Source organism: Oncorhynchus tshawytscha, linkage group LG01 (genome assembly GCF_018296145.1).
Source record: "Oncorhynchus tshawytscha isolate Ot180627B linkage group LG01, Otsh_v2.0, whole genome shotgun sequence".
NCBI lineage: Eukaryota > Metazoa > Chordata > Actinopteri > Salmoniformes > Salmonidae > Oncorhynchus > Oncorhynchus tshawytscha.
The window spans coordinates 66,432,757-66,449,281 of NC_056429.1; the positions used below are offsets into that span (position 1 = coordinate 66,432,757).

At 41.0% G+C, this 16,525-nt stretch overlaps 1 protein-coding gene across 2 annotated transcripts; it reads left to right on the forward strand.

Annotated features, from left to right (window-relative positions):
• Nucleotides 1-5,364: 5,364 nt before the first annotated feature.
• Nucleotides 5,365-9,053, forward strand: LOC112255220 (protein ZNF365). 2 transcript variants are annotated; one of them, XM_024428271.2, is made up of 5 exons: nt 5,365-5,727; nt 6,640-7,407; nt 7,663-7,834; nt 8,211-8,254; nt 8,575-9,053. In XM_024428271.2, exons 2-5 carry the CDS (start codon nt 6,659-6,661, stop codon nt 8,753-8,755), a joined length of 1,146 nt encoding a protein of 381 aa, XP_024284039.1. In that variant the 5' UTR covers nt 5,365-5,727; nt 6,640-6,658; the 3' UTR covers nt 8,756-9,053. The 2 variants fall into 2 exon arrangements, with proteins under 2 accessions (XP_024284039.1, XP_024284031.1); XM_024428263.2 differs by having other exon boundaries at nt 5,366-5,851.
• Nucleotides 9,054-16,525: the final 7,472 nt, after the last annotated feature.

Sequence of the window (16,525 nt, forward strand, 5' to 3'; positions counted from 1 at the left end):
AGACCTTATTTTTATTTGCTAAACAATTTCGAATACAGAATTTTGCTTTTTTCCAGAGTCTCACTCAATTTCGGCTGATGCCAACTTCTGGAGGTCACAGTGGGGCAACGATATTTGGCTTTCCCATGGATCTGAACGCTCCGCTGGTGTCACTACAATGAAAAATACCTTTGGTGGTAATATTCTACACTCGGAATGTGACCCCTTTGGTCACTTTATTTGTCTTGTGATCAGTTACTACTTGCAAAAATAATTAAAGAAGTCCTGGATGGAATCATTGATGAAAAACAGTCTGGAACAGACATATTTCTAACAATGTCAGACTAGTATTAGACATACTTGACTACTCAGACCTAATAACTGAGGATAGCTTCATATTATATTTAGATTTTTATAAAGCATTTGACACAGTAGAGCATCAGTTTCTCTTCCACTCCCGTGAGAGACTTGGCTTTGGTGATTTTTTCTGTAAGGCTATTAAGACTCTCTATGCAAATGGTAACAGCTCTATCAAATTGAAATATGGCACCTCACCTAGATTTGAGTTAAAGAGAGGAATTAGGCAAGGTTGTCCTATCTCTCCGTATCTGTTTTTATTAATCACCCAACTTCTTGCAAATTCTTTAAATAATAGTCCTGTACAAGGTATTTCCATAGCTGGTAAATAAATTATTATAAGCCAGCTGGCTGATGATACTACACTTTTTCTGAAAGACGCTAACCAAATTCCCATCTCGATCAATGTGATACAATCCTTTTCCAAAGCATCTGGTCTATATCTTAACATAAATAAATGTAAACTCGGCTGTCAATGGCTGTCAAAGATGGCATGGCTGTCAAAGATTGTGTGACACCTTCATATTATGGTATTCCAGTAAAAGAAGAACTTACATATTTAGGCATAACCATTACAAAGGATAAGAAGTCTAGAGGCTTACTACATTTTAACCCTCTTATTAAAAAACCCCAGAAGAAGCTAAATCAATGGCTACAGAGGGACTTATCTTTAAAAGGTAGAGTCCTAATAACCAAGGCCGAAGGTACCTCTAGACTAACATATGGCACTCTATCTTTATACCTCAATAGTAAAATAAGAAAGGTGATAGACCAGATGCTTTTCAACTTTCTTTGGAGAAACCGTACCCATTACATTAGGAAAACTGTTGTAATGAACACTTAGGAGAATGGTGGACTGAATTTTCTGGACTTTACTACTTTAAATAATAGTTTTAAGATCAATTGGATAAAACAATTCCTAAGAAGACCCACTTCTATCTGGAATTTTATTCCTCATCATGTCTTCTCTAATTTTGGTGGCCTTAACTTCATGTTGTTTTGCAATTATAATATTGACAAAGTTCCAGTGAAACTTTCTGCTTTTCATCGGCAGGTTTTCTTGTCATGGTCCTTAATTTATAAACACAATTTTTCTCCACACAGATATTATATATGGAATAATCAGGATATATTGTATAAAAATACTTCTTTGTTTTTAGAATATTGGTTCCGAAATAATATCCTATTGGTGAGCCAACTGATAAATGCAGAGGGTCTTTAACTCAGTTATAAGGAATTCTTATCACTTTACAAGGTTCCTGTAACACCTAAAGATTTTGCAATTGTTTTCGATGCCATTCCCTCAGGTGTTGCAATGTTATTCAGGAACGTGTCAAGACCTGACCCTCAGAGCCTGCCTTCTATTGACCCTGTTGACTCATCAGTAGGAAAGATTTGTTTCTCTTTTGGTCCATTCAACAACAGAGCGATACGGACCTTGTTTCAGCAGGATGTTGTATCTATACCTTATGTCATGCCTTACTGGAATGGATTTATTGATAATATCTGTTGGGAAAAATATTGGATGTTGCCACACACATACAGTGAGGCAAAAAAGTATTTCGTAAATTCATTCATTAAAAATCCTACAATGTGATTTTCTCATTTTGTCTGTCATAGTTGAAGTGTACCTATGATGAAAATTACAGGCCTCTCTCATATCATCTCCAATCTAAAATCAAATCTAGAGTCGGCTTTCTCTTCCGCAACAAAACCTCCTTCACTCATGCCGCCAAACTTACCCTAGTAAAACTGACTATCCTACCGATCCTCGACTTCGGCGATGTCATCTACAAAATAGCTTCCAATACTCTACTCAGCAAACTGGATGCAGTTTATCATAGTGCCATCCGTTTTGTTACTAAAGCACCTTATACCACCCACCACTGCGACCTGTATGCTCTAGTCGGCTGGTCCTCGCTACATATTCGTCGCCAGACCCACTGGCTCCAGGTCATCTACAAGTCCATGCTAGGTAAAGCTCCGCCTTATCTCAGTTCACTGGTCACGATGGCAACACCCACCCGTAGCATGCGCTCCAGCAGGTGTATCTCACTGATCATCCCTAAAGCCAACACCTCATTTGGCCGCCTTTCCTTCCAGTTCTCTGCTGCCTGTGACTGGAACGAATTGCAAAAATCGCTGAAGTTGGAGACTTTTATCTTCCTCACCAACTTTAAACATCTGCTATCTGTGGAGCTAACCGATCGCTGCAGCTGTACATAGTCGGTAAATAAATCGGTAAATAGCCCACCCAATTTACCTACCTCATCCCCATGCTGTTTTTATTTATTTACTTTTCTGCTCTTTTGCACACCAGTATATCTTCCTGCACATGACCATCTGATCATTTATCACTCCAGTGTTAATCTGCTAAATTGTAATTATTCACCTACCTCCTCATGCCTTTTGCACACAATGTATATAGACTCTTTTTTTTCTTTTTTCTTATTTGATTTTTTTTCTTTTTCTACTGACTTGTTAATTGTTTACTCCATGTGTAACTCTGTGTTGTCTGTTCACACTGCTATGCTTTATCTTGGCCAGGTCGCAGTTGTAAATGAGAACTTGTTCTCAACTAGCGTACCTGGTTAAATAAAGGTGAAATAAAAAAATTAAAACAGGCCTCTCTCATCTTTTTAAGTGGGAGAACTTGCACAATTGGTGGCTGACTAAATACTTTTTTGCCCCACTGTACCTACTTGTTAACAGAATTAAGGACGTTTCCTTTAAAATGATTCATAAATATTATCCTGCCAACCACTATATGAAGAAGTTTAATAAGGAAAACATCAACTCAAATTGCTCCTTTTGTAATGACCGCCCAGAAATAGTGTTGCATCTTTTTTGGCATTGTATGCATGTAAGAAAACTGTGGCAAGACATCAGTAGGTTTAAAATTGAACACATTTATGAAGATTTTACACGATTGTGGAGAGATGTACTGTTTGGATTCTTTACATACAATAGAAATAAGCTGAAACATTTTTATGTAATTAATTTCATTATTCTTTTGGCCAAATTTCTTTTACACTAATGTAAATTTACAAACAGAAACCACATTTTCGTACACTACAAAAAGAAATTGAACTGTATTTTAAGACGGTTAAATGCTCTACTAACAAAAAAGCTGTTAGAATTGTAAGTATATGTATGTCCCTTAATAAGGTCCTTGTGTAATTGTAATGTGATATTGTACCCCCTAGCTTGATTGTCCATTGTTTGTAATATATGTATGCTTGTATTCCCTCATGTGCTTTATGTATTGATTTGTTGTTAATAAAAAAATATATATATACAGTGGGGCAAAAAAGTATTTAGTATTTTAAGTTCTCCCACTTAAAAAGATGAGAGAGGCCTGTAATTTTCATCATAGGTACACTTCAACTATGACAAAATCCAGAAAATCAAATTTTTAATGAATTTATTTGCAAATTATGGTGGAAAATAAGTATTTGGTCAGTAACAAAAGTTTATCTCAATACTTTGTTATATACCTTTTATTGGCAATGACAGAGGTCAAATGTTTTTGGTAAGTCTTCACAAGGTTTTCACACACTGTTGCTGGTATTTTGGCCCATTCCTCCATGCAGATCTCCTCTAGAGCAGTGATGTTTTGGGGCTGTTGCTGGGCAACACAGACTTTCAACTCCCTCCCATTTTCTAAGGGGTTTAGATCTGGAGACTGGCTAGGCCACTCCAGGACCTTGAAATGCTTCTTACGAAGCCACTCCTTCGTTGCCCGGGCGGTGTGTTTGGGATCATTGTCATGCTGAAAGACCCAGACACGTTTCTTCTTCAATGCCCTTGCTGATGGAATGAGGTTTTCACTCAAAATCTCACGATACATGGCCCCATTCATTCTTTCCTTTACACGGATCAGTCGTCCTGGTCCCTTTGCAGAAAAACAGCCCCAAAGCATGATGTTTCCACCACTATGCTTCACAGTAGGTATGGTGTTCTTTGGATGCAACTCAGCATTCTTTGTCCTCCAAACACGACGAGTTGAGTTTTTACCAAAAAGTTATATTTTGGTTTGATCTGACCATATGACATTATCCCAATCTTCTTCTGGATCATCCAAATGCTCTCTAGCAAACTTCAGATGGGCCTGGACATGTACTGGCTTAAGCAGGGGGACACGTCTGGCACTGCAGGATTTGAGTCCCTGGCGGCGTAGTGTGTTACTGATGGTAGGCTTTGTTACTTTGGTCCCAGCTCTCTGCAGGTCACTCACTAGGTCCCCCCGTGTGGTTCTGGGATTTTTGCTCACTGTTCTTGTGATCATTTTGACCCCACGGAGTGAGATCTTGCGTGGAGCCCCAGATCGAGGGAGATTATCCGTGGTCTTGTATGTCTTCCATTTCCTAATAATTGCTCCCACAGTTGATTTCTTCAAACCAAGCTGCTTACCTATTGCAGATTCAGTCTTCCCAGCCCGGTGCAGGTCTACAATTTTGTTTCTGGTGTCCTTTGACAGCTCTTTGGTCTTGGCCATAGTGGAGTTTGGAGTGTAACTGTTTGAGGTTGTGGACAGGTGTCTTTTATACTGATAACAAGTTCAAAGAGGTGCCATTAGTAAAGGTAACAAGTGGAGGACAGAGGAGCCTCTTAATTAAATAAGAAGTTACAGGTCTGTGAGAGCCAGAAATCTTGCTTGTTTGTAGGTGACCAAATACTTATTTTCCACCATAATTTGCAAATAAATTCATTAAAAATCCTACAATGTGATTTTCTGGAATTTTTTTCTTCTCATTTTGTCTGTCATAGTTGAAGTGTACCTGTGATGAAAATTACAGGCCTCTCTTATATTTTTAAGTGGGAGAACTTGCACAATTGGTGGCTGACTAAATACTTTTTTGCCCCACTGTATATATTTTTTTAAACAACCTAAAGCGTTACGAAACTTCTATCCTTCCTTGAGAGGTAAAAACAAAAAACGCCACCTGCTGGAGGGAAACAGATTTTCCGTCGAGTTGGGCCACTTCCTTTGCCTCTTCCGCACTGTCGGAATCCAGAAAATTAAGGGTCGCTTCCGGACACGAAAGACTCCTCCTCACCACTGTGTGAGATGCACATTATGGAGTTCAATGAAAAAAATACGATTTTAACGGCCTGACAGTTAATAACACATAATTTCCCTGACAGTTAATAACACATAATTTCTTATTAATTTAGTTGGAAATTATGACTATTTTAAATTCCATTCAAAAATGTATTTGACGGCGAAGAATAGTTATGCCATCATGTGCAACGCTGCCCAATGAAGACACTGTTCTGGTTCGAATTGGTAGCCAGTAAACGCGATATTGTAGCTATTTTACTGAATTAGCAACATTCCATTGATATTTGGTTGCTCATCGTCACTAGCTTATACATAACCATTCCCAGGTAGGCCTACAGTAGGGGAGGCTGTGTTCATTGCTCTCAGCTGACTAACATTTTCACAACCCTACGCAGGAAATTTGTGTGGGGAATTCTTGCTATTTTGCATGACATCATCATGCAAATACAGGTAAACTATATATTTATGCGAGATTACATGCATCAGTAGCTCGAAATAGATCATGGTGTAATATAAAACACCATGGAGCTGTGTATTGGGAGCAGCAGCCTGGCTAACTAGCTAGCTAACGTTAGTGGTGATGAGCCATGCATGGGGTAGGAAGAAATTCTAGCAGCGTTAGCTAATAGTTAGCCTTTTAAAAATGACCTGTTACATTTACAACAAGCTGTTAATATCGAGAGCCCTCATGTGCCATCGCTTAGCTAAATACTTTAATTGTATTTACATGATTCTGCCGTCAACCATATTGCCATATTCATCTATTGTTGGCTGGTTGTTGGTAAGGATCTGCAGGCCACTTCGTTTTACGAAGGTAGGCTTTTGCAACCTTAGTTGTCAGTAAGGTGACATATTGAATCATTGAAACAGCCAATTGGTTTTGATTTAAACAAATGCATGCTTGATTTAATAACCTATTGTTGAATATTAATCAATTGCAGTAATATATGCATGAGATATCAGTCTTGTCATTTTTTATTTTTTTATTTGACCTTTATTTAACTAGGCAAGTCCAGTTAAGAATACATTCTTATTTTCAATGACAGCCTATGAACAGTGGGTTAACTACCTTGTTCAGGGGCAGAACAACAGATTTTTACCTTATCAGCTCGGGGATTCGATCTTGCAACCTTTCAGTTACTAGTCATATGCTCTAACCACTATGCGTCGTAAGTCTACTGTAGTTGGATTACGAATATCAGTCATATATCAGCTGACTGTAACCATTGTGTGTTTAGCTTCCAGGTTGTAGGTGAAATGCAGGCGAAGGTATGCGCCAGGAGGACCTCTCTCATCACTGAGAATGGGCAGGCTTGTGGGGCATCTGCGGACTCCCAGCTCCCATTTAGGTGCCCTCGGTGTGGGGAGCGTGAGAGGTTCAATAGCCTGGCCACCTTGAGAGACCACCTGGAATACAGTCACAGCTACTACCACACCATGCACGAGCTGAGCCTCCCGACCCGCAGGGGGCACTCTCACCCAGAGAGAGTCCTGCATGTGCGCTCCCTGAGTGACACACGAGAGGTCACTAGCTGCATCGAGAGGTGTCGTATGCATAGTGTGGGGACGCAGGCAGCGGAGGAGATACAAACTGAAGAAGAGGCCCGTAAAGATGATTTAAAATTCCACAAGTCCAGCCCTGGGACAGATCATATCCCATTTCCATTTGACAACCCTCCAGACCCAAGCAGCAAGCCTGAGGCGGTGTCCCCAGAGTGGAGTGTCTGTGCTGGGGAGGTGTCGGTCAGGCGCAGGCTTGCCAAGGTCCTGCTGGCAGCGGACAGCACCATGCAGAGGAGGCTGCACAGGGTCAGCACGGAGCTGGCCCAGACGGACACAGAGCTGCTGTGTGAGCGTGCCCACTCCCAGCACCTGGCCCAGGAGAGGCAGGAGGTTCAGGAGCGGGAGAGGGCGCTGAGCCACCAGGTGGACATGGCCGTGATGGTGATCGCCACACTAAAGGAGCAGCTGAACGAGTCAGAGTACGAGCTGGAGAGGAGAGAACAGTGAGTAGTGTCTGAGCCAGTAACTCAGTCTTAACATTTCCTTACGGTATTGTTAGTCAAAATCATAATCATGAGGTCAAATGGCAGACAGTACACTAATCTGGTAACTCCTTAGATTGTTGCTGTTGCTAATGGAGTTATTGTAATTTTGTCAGTAGCAATATTCTTTAGCATGTTACTAGATACGCCCCCCATTGTCCCCCCCAAGTCTTGAAATTGTATCTCTGTTTTTTTTTCTTTTCTTTTTTCTTCCAGAGAAGTCATCACCATTCAGAATTTTCTGGAGGCTGCAGCCCAGCATGAGATATGTGGTAAAGTTCGGATCCAACGTTTCATTGAGAACCTGCTCAAACGCATCGCCCTGGCTGAGAGGCTACTGGAGTACTATCAGAGCTCACCCAGTCCACCAACCTACACCGATTACATGGTACTGTACAATATCAAGCCTGTTTCCTACTACTGACAGCAATGTGTTTACAATGACAGATTCCTTTTCAAAGTATTTTCTGGCAGCTGCTCTTACTTGTTTTTAGATGGCAACGGAAAGACAGTTAGGGAGAGATTAGAGAATATCATAATTGTTACACATTTGAACCCTCGTGAGACCTGCCGATCGTAACTGGCCTCCCAGATTCAGTTGTGGAGTTGAGAGGAAGCCTATGCAGATATGTTTTCTTCCTCCGTATTTATGTAGAAAAGGGAAACATGATAACCTTCCAAACATTCCAGAACTGGACAATATCAGCTTTTGAGTTTTGGTGTAAACAGTATAAATAGCTGACATCTTTTCATCTCCCCTGCAGCACCAGACAGCTGAAAATGGACCTCATAGAATAACCAAAAGCAGGCGAGTTTGTGAACCTCATTTTTTTACTGTTGATATACATGATCTACGTTTTCCATAGTTGGGCCCTTGAGCTTTGGGCTGTGCCTTAGTGTCTCACTTTGATTACAATGCTGAGTTTCCAGTTTCAAAGGTTAGGACATGGTTACATATAAATTATACATAGGGATCCCTTGTCGCAAATGAGATTTTGTGTCCTCATTCATTAGTAATGATTCTGAGTTTTATCTTCTCCACTAATCCTGAGTCTGTCATCGTTACCTGCTGCCTGTTGAAGCATTGGTTTTGTGTCTGAGGTTTGTTGCACTGTCCCCTAATTCTAGGTCAGCAGGTTATCAGCTGTCACAGTCCTGTCCCCAGGAGGGTAGAACGCACCCCTCCCAGTTAGGACGGGCGTTCCCCAAAGGCCCTAGTGAGAGAGTGGGTAACTCTGGCTACTTCAGACCTGACCGCAGGGATGAAGCCTGGACCCAGCGCCGCAGATCAGCTGGATTTGAGGACTAGGTAACCTGACCAGGGCCCGACAAATGAATGTATATATGATAAGTATTTACTGAATGTATAGATAATACTGAGCAGGGGATGCTTTATGGCCATGTGTATGCTAGTTTTTGCTCCATTCTGTCCTAGAGGTTGCTACTGTCCTAGTTTCAATTTTGGAAGTACTGTAGTAACTTGATGGATAGGTATTTCTGATCCTCATTGGTGTTTTAATTACTATTAAATCATATTATTGATGGGTGTAGATCTAATAAAATACAGAATTGTATACAAAAAAAAACTAGATGGTGGAATTGTTAAATGTCCACTCCAGTAGAAATCCACTTTTGAGGTGAAAGATGGCCAGAGCTTACTCAAGATGTTGCACAACAAGTTAAGTCAATAAGTCGTCATATTAGTCAAAGTACGATATATTTGGGCTTTAAGTAACACATCCAAACTTCCCACTTCTTGCAAATCTTTGTGAATGTGGTATCTCTTCCTGTGATATGACATACAAATTATTTTCAGCCTATGTTTCGGGGCTGGGTTTTATTTGAATGTTACCACCCACTAGCATGGCATTGTTTAGAGCTTTGGCCAGAACCAAAAGGTCGCTGGTTCGAATACCCGAGCCGGCCATGTGAAAAACCTGTCTGTGCCCTTGAACAAGGCACTTAACCCTAATTTGCTCCAGGGGCACCGTACTACTATGACTGACCCTGTAAAACAACACACTGCACCTATCTGGTGTATGTGACAATAAAAACATTTATTTTATTTTTATTAATCAGAAACAGCTGCAAAGTTATTCCTCTTTGTGACTGTGATGAGCTAAACAGTATTGTGTCCAATTGGCTGGCTGAGCCATTGAGCAAATTTAAATAGGGGTACAAATGTTTTTACACCTACACTTTTTTTTTTACCAGAAAACTATCATAATCCATTGGATAATTCATACATTTTCACTTTTTTTAAATATATTTTTTAGCTAGTCTGTATTTAAAATTGGACCATTTTATAAATGGTATAATTGCGTGATATAATAGCATAATAAACCACAATTACTATCCAGATAATGAAAAGGCACCCGCAAAATAAAATTAAAGGAATTTATAGTTTCATGTCATTTGCGGTGTGCATGAGCAAAGTCATTGTAGCCTATCACTTCACTTTATGAGCATGGGCTGACACTGCTTTGCTGTACTGAAGCCTGCTAGCAGCCTAAAGTTCCTACTAAAGGTTGCACCGTGTCTATTACAATGTAGAAAAACGCATATCGGCTATCTTTCCATATTTATACATATTAGCAGTGCTTCGTCTTATTCTTTCTATCGCGGATTCACGGACGCAAATTATGGAAGATGACAAAACTTTGGAGATAACAATAGATGGTGAAGTCAAAAATAGGCCAGTGGTTTCCGTCTGTGGCAAAGTTTTCCATAAATCATTGCTTATGACAAATCCAGGTCCAGAACCAGCCATAGAGCCAGCTGGCTAATCTTTTGAATAGTTAAAAAATAGTTAATAGTTTAAAAAAAATCTAGATATATTTTGTCATTCTTCGGAGGAACCTAATGGGTATTTCCTTTCTAGGACAGGAGATTACGTCGATATAGTGGCGGCAACTTCCTTTGGGGGGTTTAAACTCAAGGTCAAATGCAGACATTTTTTTATCTCAATATCAAATCATCTATCAGTTACGATTAAGTACGTCAATGTGACTGTTTTCAATTAAAATGGTAAAAAAAACTAACAAATTGCTTCTGAGCAAAAAGCCATTTTATAAGTAAGACTTTTGCTAAAACTGTCTGGTCTGAGTGAAGGACCTAATGGGATAATGGGAGAAGCCGAATGGAAGGGATATGTAACCTGAAAACTAGATGTTATTGGCAGAGAGGTTTGAAACTCTTTGTTATCGGTCTATTAACTTATACCGCCTGGTAGGCCAAACTCCACCCATGCAAAACGAGCTGAAAGTTCATGCAACCTTTTCAAACAGCTCTTTCATAATTTTCACAGTATTATTCCAACCTTGTAGTGTGTGTGTGTGTGAAAGATATACTACCTTCCTCTGGGGGGGAGAGGGGGGGACTGGCTCTAACCAGAATGGAAAGAGGAGTGGAAGGCCCCAGTGCACAACTGAGCAAGAGGACAAGTAAATTACAGTGTCTAGTTTGAGAAACTGAAGCCTCACAAGTCCTCAACTGGCAGCCTCATTAGATAGTACCCGCAAAACACCAGTCTCAACGTCGAAGATGCAACTCCGGGATGCTGGCCTTCTATGCAGAGTTGCAAAGAAAAAGCCATATCTCAGACTGGCCAATAAAAAGAAAAGATTAAGATGGGCAAAAGAACACAGACACTGGACAGAGGAACTCTGCCTAGAAGGCCAGCTTCCCGGAGTCGCCTCTTCACTGTTGACGTTGAGACTGGTGTTTTGCGGGTACTATTTAATGGAGCTGCCAGTTGAGGACTTGTGAGGCATCTGTTTCTCAAACTAGACACTCTAATGTACTTGTCCTCTTGCTCAGTTGTGCACCGGGGCCTCCCACTTCTTTCTATTCTGGTTAGGGCCAGTTTGCGCTGTCCTGTGAAGGGAGTAGTACACAAGCGTTGTACGAGATCTTCAGTTTTTTGGCAATTTCTCGCATGTAATAGAACAAGAATAGACTGACGAGTTTCAGAAGAAAGTTCTTTGTTTCTGGCCATTTTGAGCATGTAATCGAACCCACAAATGCTGATACTCCAGATACTCAACTAGTCTAAAGAAGGCCAGTCTTATTGCTTATTTAATAAGGACAACAGTTTTTAGCTGTGCTAACATAATTGCAAATGGGTTTTCTAACGATCAATTAGCCTTTTAAAATTATAAACTTGGGTTAGCTAACATAATTTGCCATTGGAACACAGGAGTATTGGTTGCTGATAATGGGCCTATGTAAATATTCCATAAAAAATGTGCCATTTCCAGCTACAAATACACTGTATTTCTGATCAATTTGATGTTATTCTAATGGGCAAAAAATGTGCTTTTCTCTAAAAAAGTAAGGACATTTCTAAGTGACCCCAAACTTTTGAACGTGTAAATAAAGGGAACACTAAAATAACACATCCTAGATCTGAATGAATGAAATATTCTTATTAAATACTTTTTTTTTACATAGTTGAATGTGCTGACCACAAAATCACACAAAAATTATCAATGGAAATCAAATTCATCAACCCATGGAGGTCTGGATTTGGAGTGACACTCAAAATTAAAGTGGAAAACCACACTACAGGCTGATCCAACTTTGATCTAATGTCCTTAAAACAAGTCAAAATGAGGCTCAGTAGTGTGTGTGGCCTCCACGTGCCTGTATGACCTCCCTACAACACATGCTCCTGATGAGGTGGCGGTCTCCTCCCAGACCTGGACTAAAGCATCCGCCAACTCCTGGACAGTCTCTAGTGCAACGTGGCGTTGGTGGATGGAGCGACACATGATGTCCCAGATGTTCTCAATTGGATTCAGGTCTGGGGAACGGGCGGGCCAGTCCATAGCATCGATGCCTTCCTCTTGCAGGAACTGCTGACACACTCCAGCCACATGAGGTCTAGCATTGTCTTGCATTAGGAGGAACCCAGGGCCAACCGCACCAGCATATGGCCTCACAAGGGGTCTGAGGATCTCATCTCGGTACCTAATGGCAGTCAGGCTACCTCTGGCGAGCACATGGAGGGCTGTGCGGCCCCTCAAAGAAATGCAACCCCACAACATGACTGACCCACAGCCAAACCGGTCATGCTGGAGGATGTTGCAGGCAGCAGAACGTTCTCCACGGCGTCTCCAGACTCTGTCACGTCTGTCACGTGCTCAGTGTGAACCTGCTTTCATCTGTGAAGAGCACAGGGCGCCAGTGGCGAATTTGCCGATCTTGGTGTTCTCTGGCAAATGCCAAACGTCCTGCACGGTGTTGGGCTGTAAGCACAACCCCCACCTGTGGACGTCGGGCCCTCATACCACCCTCATGGAGTCTGTTTCTGACCGTTTGAGCAGACACATGCACATTTGTGGCCTGCTGGAGGTCATTTTGCAGGGCTCTGGCAGTGCTCCTCCTGCTCCTCCTTGCACAAAGGCGGAGGTAGCGGTCCTGCTGCTGGGTTGTTGGCCTCCTCCACGTCTCCTGATGTACTGGCCTGTCTCCTGGTAGCGTCTCCATGCTCTGGACACTACGCTGACAGACACAGCAAACCTTCTTGCCACAGCTCGCATTGATGTGCCATCCTGGATGAGCTGCACTACCTGATCCACTTGTGTGGGTTGTAGACTCCGTCTCATGCTACCACTAGAGTGAAAGCACCGCCAGCATTCAAAAGTGACCAAAACATCAGCAAGGAAGCATAGGAACTGAGAAGTGGTCTGTGGTCACCACCTGCAGAACCACTCCTTTATTGGGGGTGTCTTGCTAATTGCCTATAATTTCCACCTGTTTTCTATTCCATTTGCACAACAGCATGTGAAATTTATTGTCAATCAGTGTTGCTTCCTACGTGGACAGTTTGATTTCACAGAAGTGTGATTGACTTGGAGTTACATTGTGTTGTTTGTGTTCCCTTTATTTTTTTGAGCAGTGTGTGTGTGTGTATGTATATATATATATATATATATATATATATATTAATCATTTTTGTTTTGTTTTTTGACTGCACTGCCTCTAGGAGCGCAGAACAGCTAATACAAAGCTAAGTATTTTATTCCAGCCCTGGTATTCAGGTCTATATTGCGCTTCTGCACATAATCATAATACTAGTGTAATTTAAGTATTAACAAATCATATACAGTAGGCCTAGCTTTGCAAAAGCTGAGGAACAGTAGTGATTTGCAATAGAAATCTATGAAATAAAAACATTCTGGTATCCTGAGCATTCAGCTGTATCTGTCAAGCACATAGCCTAAAGCTGTGGTCATCAAGAACAGGCTCATCATGCTTGCTATGTCATATTTCATAACGGGCTTTAAGGTTCCATGTCACATTCCTCTTTTTTAATGTACAGAGATGCATACTTTGAATCAAAGGCTGTGATTTTTAACCAAAACACGTAATTTTTTTCAAGGCCTAACAAGCACAGATAACAGATATGTCCTTTCATTTAAATGTATGTGTGATGGGTCATCCTTTCTCTGGTAAAAAGAAATGGAAACTCTGTGAATGTAGCGAAACGTGGGGGTAAATTTGAATGAAATTGTGCATCCTTATTTGCTGTGGTGATGTATCTATGTTTACAAGTCAATCCACTCCATCAAACCATGAGAATGTATTCGAATGGAAATCAATATAAAACAAATGTCTCTTTTGGTATTTGTTGTAACTGTATGTTTTGTTATTGGTGTTGATTGATATTTTGTATAGAGCTACTGTATGTCTCAAAGTGAAATGTAGTTTTATGAAATTAAGGCAATGTAGCAAACAAATGAATATACCCAATCTTTTTATAGTTATTTATTTACATGGTGCTGCTGTATAGACCAGGGTTGAAGTCAATTACAAGTTAAAATTCAGGAAAATAATTGGATTTCTAAAGCAGAACTCCTGAATTGACTGAAATTTAAATAGAATTGTCACCAACCCTTATGTAGACCAAGTCCGCTTCTGGCATTGATATTGAATGTTGAACAATACTGTGCTTTGTGGCTAAGTATAACTTTTTATTTGGTTATTTTTCTGACATTTCATAATGAAACCGTGACCAAACAGCCTTTCTCACGGGAAGTTTTCATGGATCATGGGGATGTCGATGGGACAAGATCAAAGCCTAATATGTTAATTGTCTACAGTTGTGGCCAAACGTTTTGAATGACACAAATATTAATTTTCAGTCTGTTGCCACAGTTTGTATGATGGCAATTTGCATATACTCCAGAATGTTATGAAGAGTGATCAGATGAATTGCAAGTAATTGCTAAGTCCCTCTTTGCCATGCAAATGAACTGAATCACCAAAAAACATTTCCACTGTATTTCAGCCCTGCCACAAAAGGACCAGCTGACATCATGTCAGTGATTCTCTCGTTATCACAGGTGTGAGTGTTGACAAGGCTGGACATCACTCTGTCATGCTGATTGAGTTCGAATAACAGACTGGAAACTTCAAAAGGAGGGTGGTGCTTGGAATCATTGTTCTTCCTCTGTCAACCATGCTTACCTGCAAGGAAACGCGTGCAGTCATCATTGCTTTGCACAAAAAGGGCTTCACAGGCAAGGATATTGCTGTCAGTAAGATTGCACCTAAATCAACCGTTTATCGGATCATCAAGAACTTCAAGGAGAGCGGTTCAATTGTTGTGAAGAAGACTTCAGGGTACCCAAGAAAGTCCAGCAAGCGCCAGGACTGTCTCCTATAGTTGATTCAGCTGCGGGATTGGGGCACCACCAGTACAGAGCTTGCTCAGGAATGGCAGCAGGCAGGTGTGAGTGCATCTGCACGCACAGTGAGGTGAAGACTTTTGGGGGGTGGCCTGGTGTCAAGAAGGGCAGCAAAAGAAGCCACTTCTCTCCAGGAAATACATCAGGGACAGACTGATATTCTGTAAAAGGTACAGGGATTGGACTGCTGCGGACTGTGGTAAAGTCATTTTCTCTGATGAATCTCCTTTCCGATTGTTTTGGGCACCCGGAAAAAAAGCTTGTCCGGAGAAGACGAGGTGAGCGCTGCCATCAGTCCTGTGTCATGCCAACAGTAAAGCATCCTGAGACCATTCATGTGTGGGGTTGCTTCTCAGCCAAGGGAGTGGGCTCACTCACAATTTTGCCTAAGAACACAGCCATGAATAAAGAATGGTACCAACACATCCTCCGAGATCAACTTCTCCCAACCATCCAGGAACAGTTTGGTGACGAACAATGCCTTTTCCAGCATGATGGAGTACCTTGCCATAAGGGAAAAGTGATAACTAAGTGGCTCGGGGAACAAAACATCGATATTTTGGGTCCATGGCCAGGAAACTCCCCAGACCTTAATCCCATTGAGAACTTTGGTGAATCCTCAAGAGGTGGGTGGACAAACAAAACCCCACAAATTCTGACAAACTCCAAGCATTGATTATGCAAGAATGGGTTGCCATCAGTCAGGATGTGGCACAGAAGTTAATTGACAGCATGCCAGGGCGGATTGCAGAGGTCTTAAAAAAGAAGGGTCAACACTGTAAATATTCACTTTTTGCTTCAACTTCATGTAATTGTCAATAAAAGCCTTTGACACTTATGAAACGCTTGTAATTATACTTCAGTATTCCATAGTAACATCTGACAAAAATATCTAAAGACAGTGAAGCAGCAAACTTTGTGTAAATTGATATTTGTGTCATTCTCAAAACTTTTGGCCACGACTATACAATGCATAGAGGGCCCTGTTACCAAAAGTGGTTAACGGAATGCTTATACAGTACTTTGAATCAGATTTTAATGATTTTATGTGTGTGCTTCAAGTACGTTTTTGTCGCAGGTATTCAGTTCACTACCTTTGTCTGTCTTTGCATTGTGGAAGAAATTGGAATTAGATGCATGAGGTGCATAGCTTTTGTGAGAGCATGCTCCTTTATATAGCAAATACAATGTGTTAAAATGATGTAACTTGTAGTTTTGTAGCGGAGCGAGGTATATTTTAATGGTAGCAGAGAGTTGCATAATTGAGCAAAAGAGCACTTTGGGGCTTATGGGTTTCATCAGGACATTGTTAACACTGGACAATCAGAAAGAGAGAGGAGGATTAAGGTGTTGATGTGACCAGAGATAAAGTTAGTTTAATTATG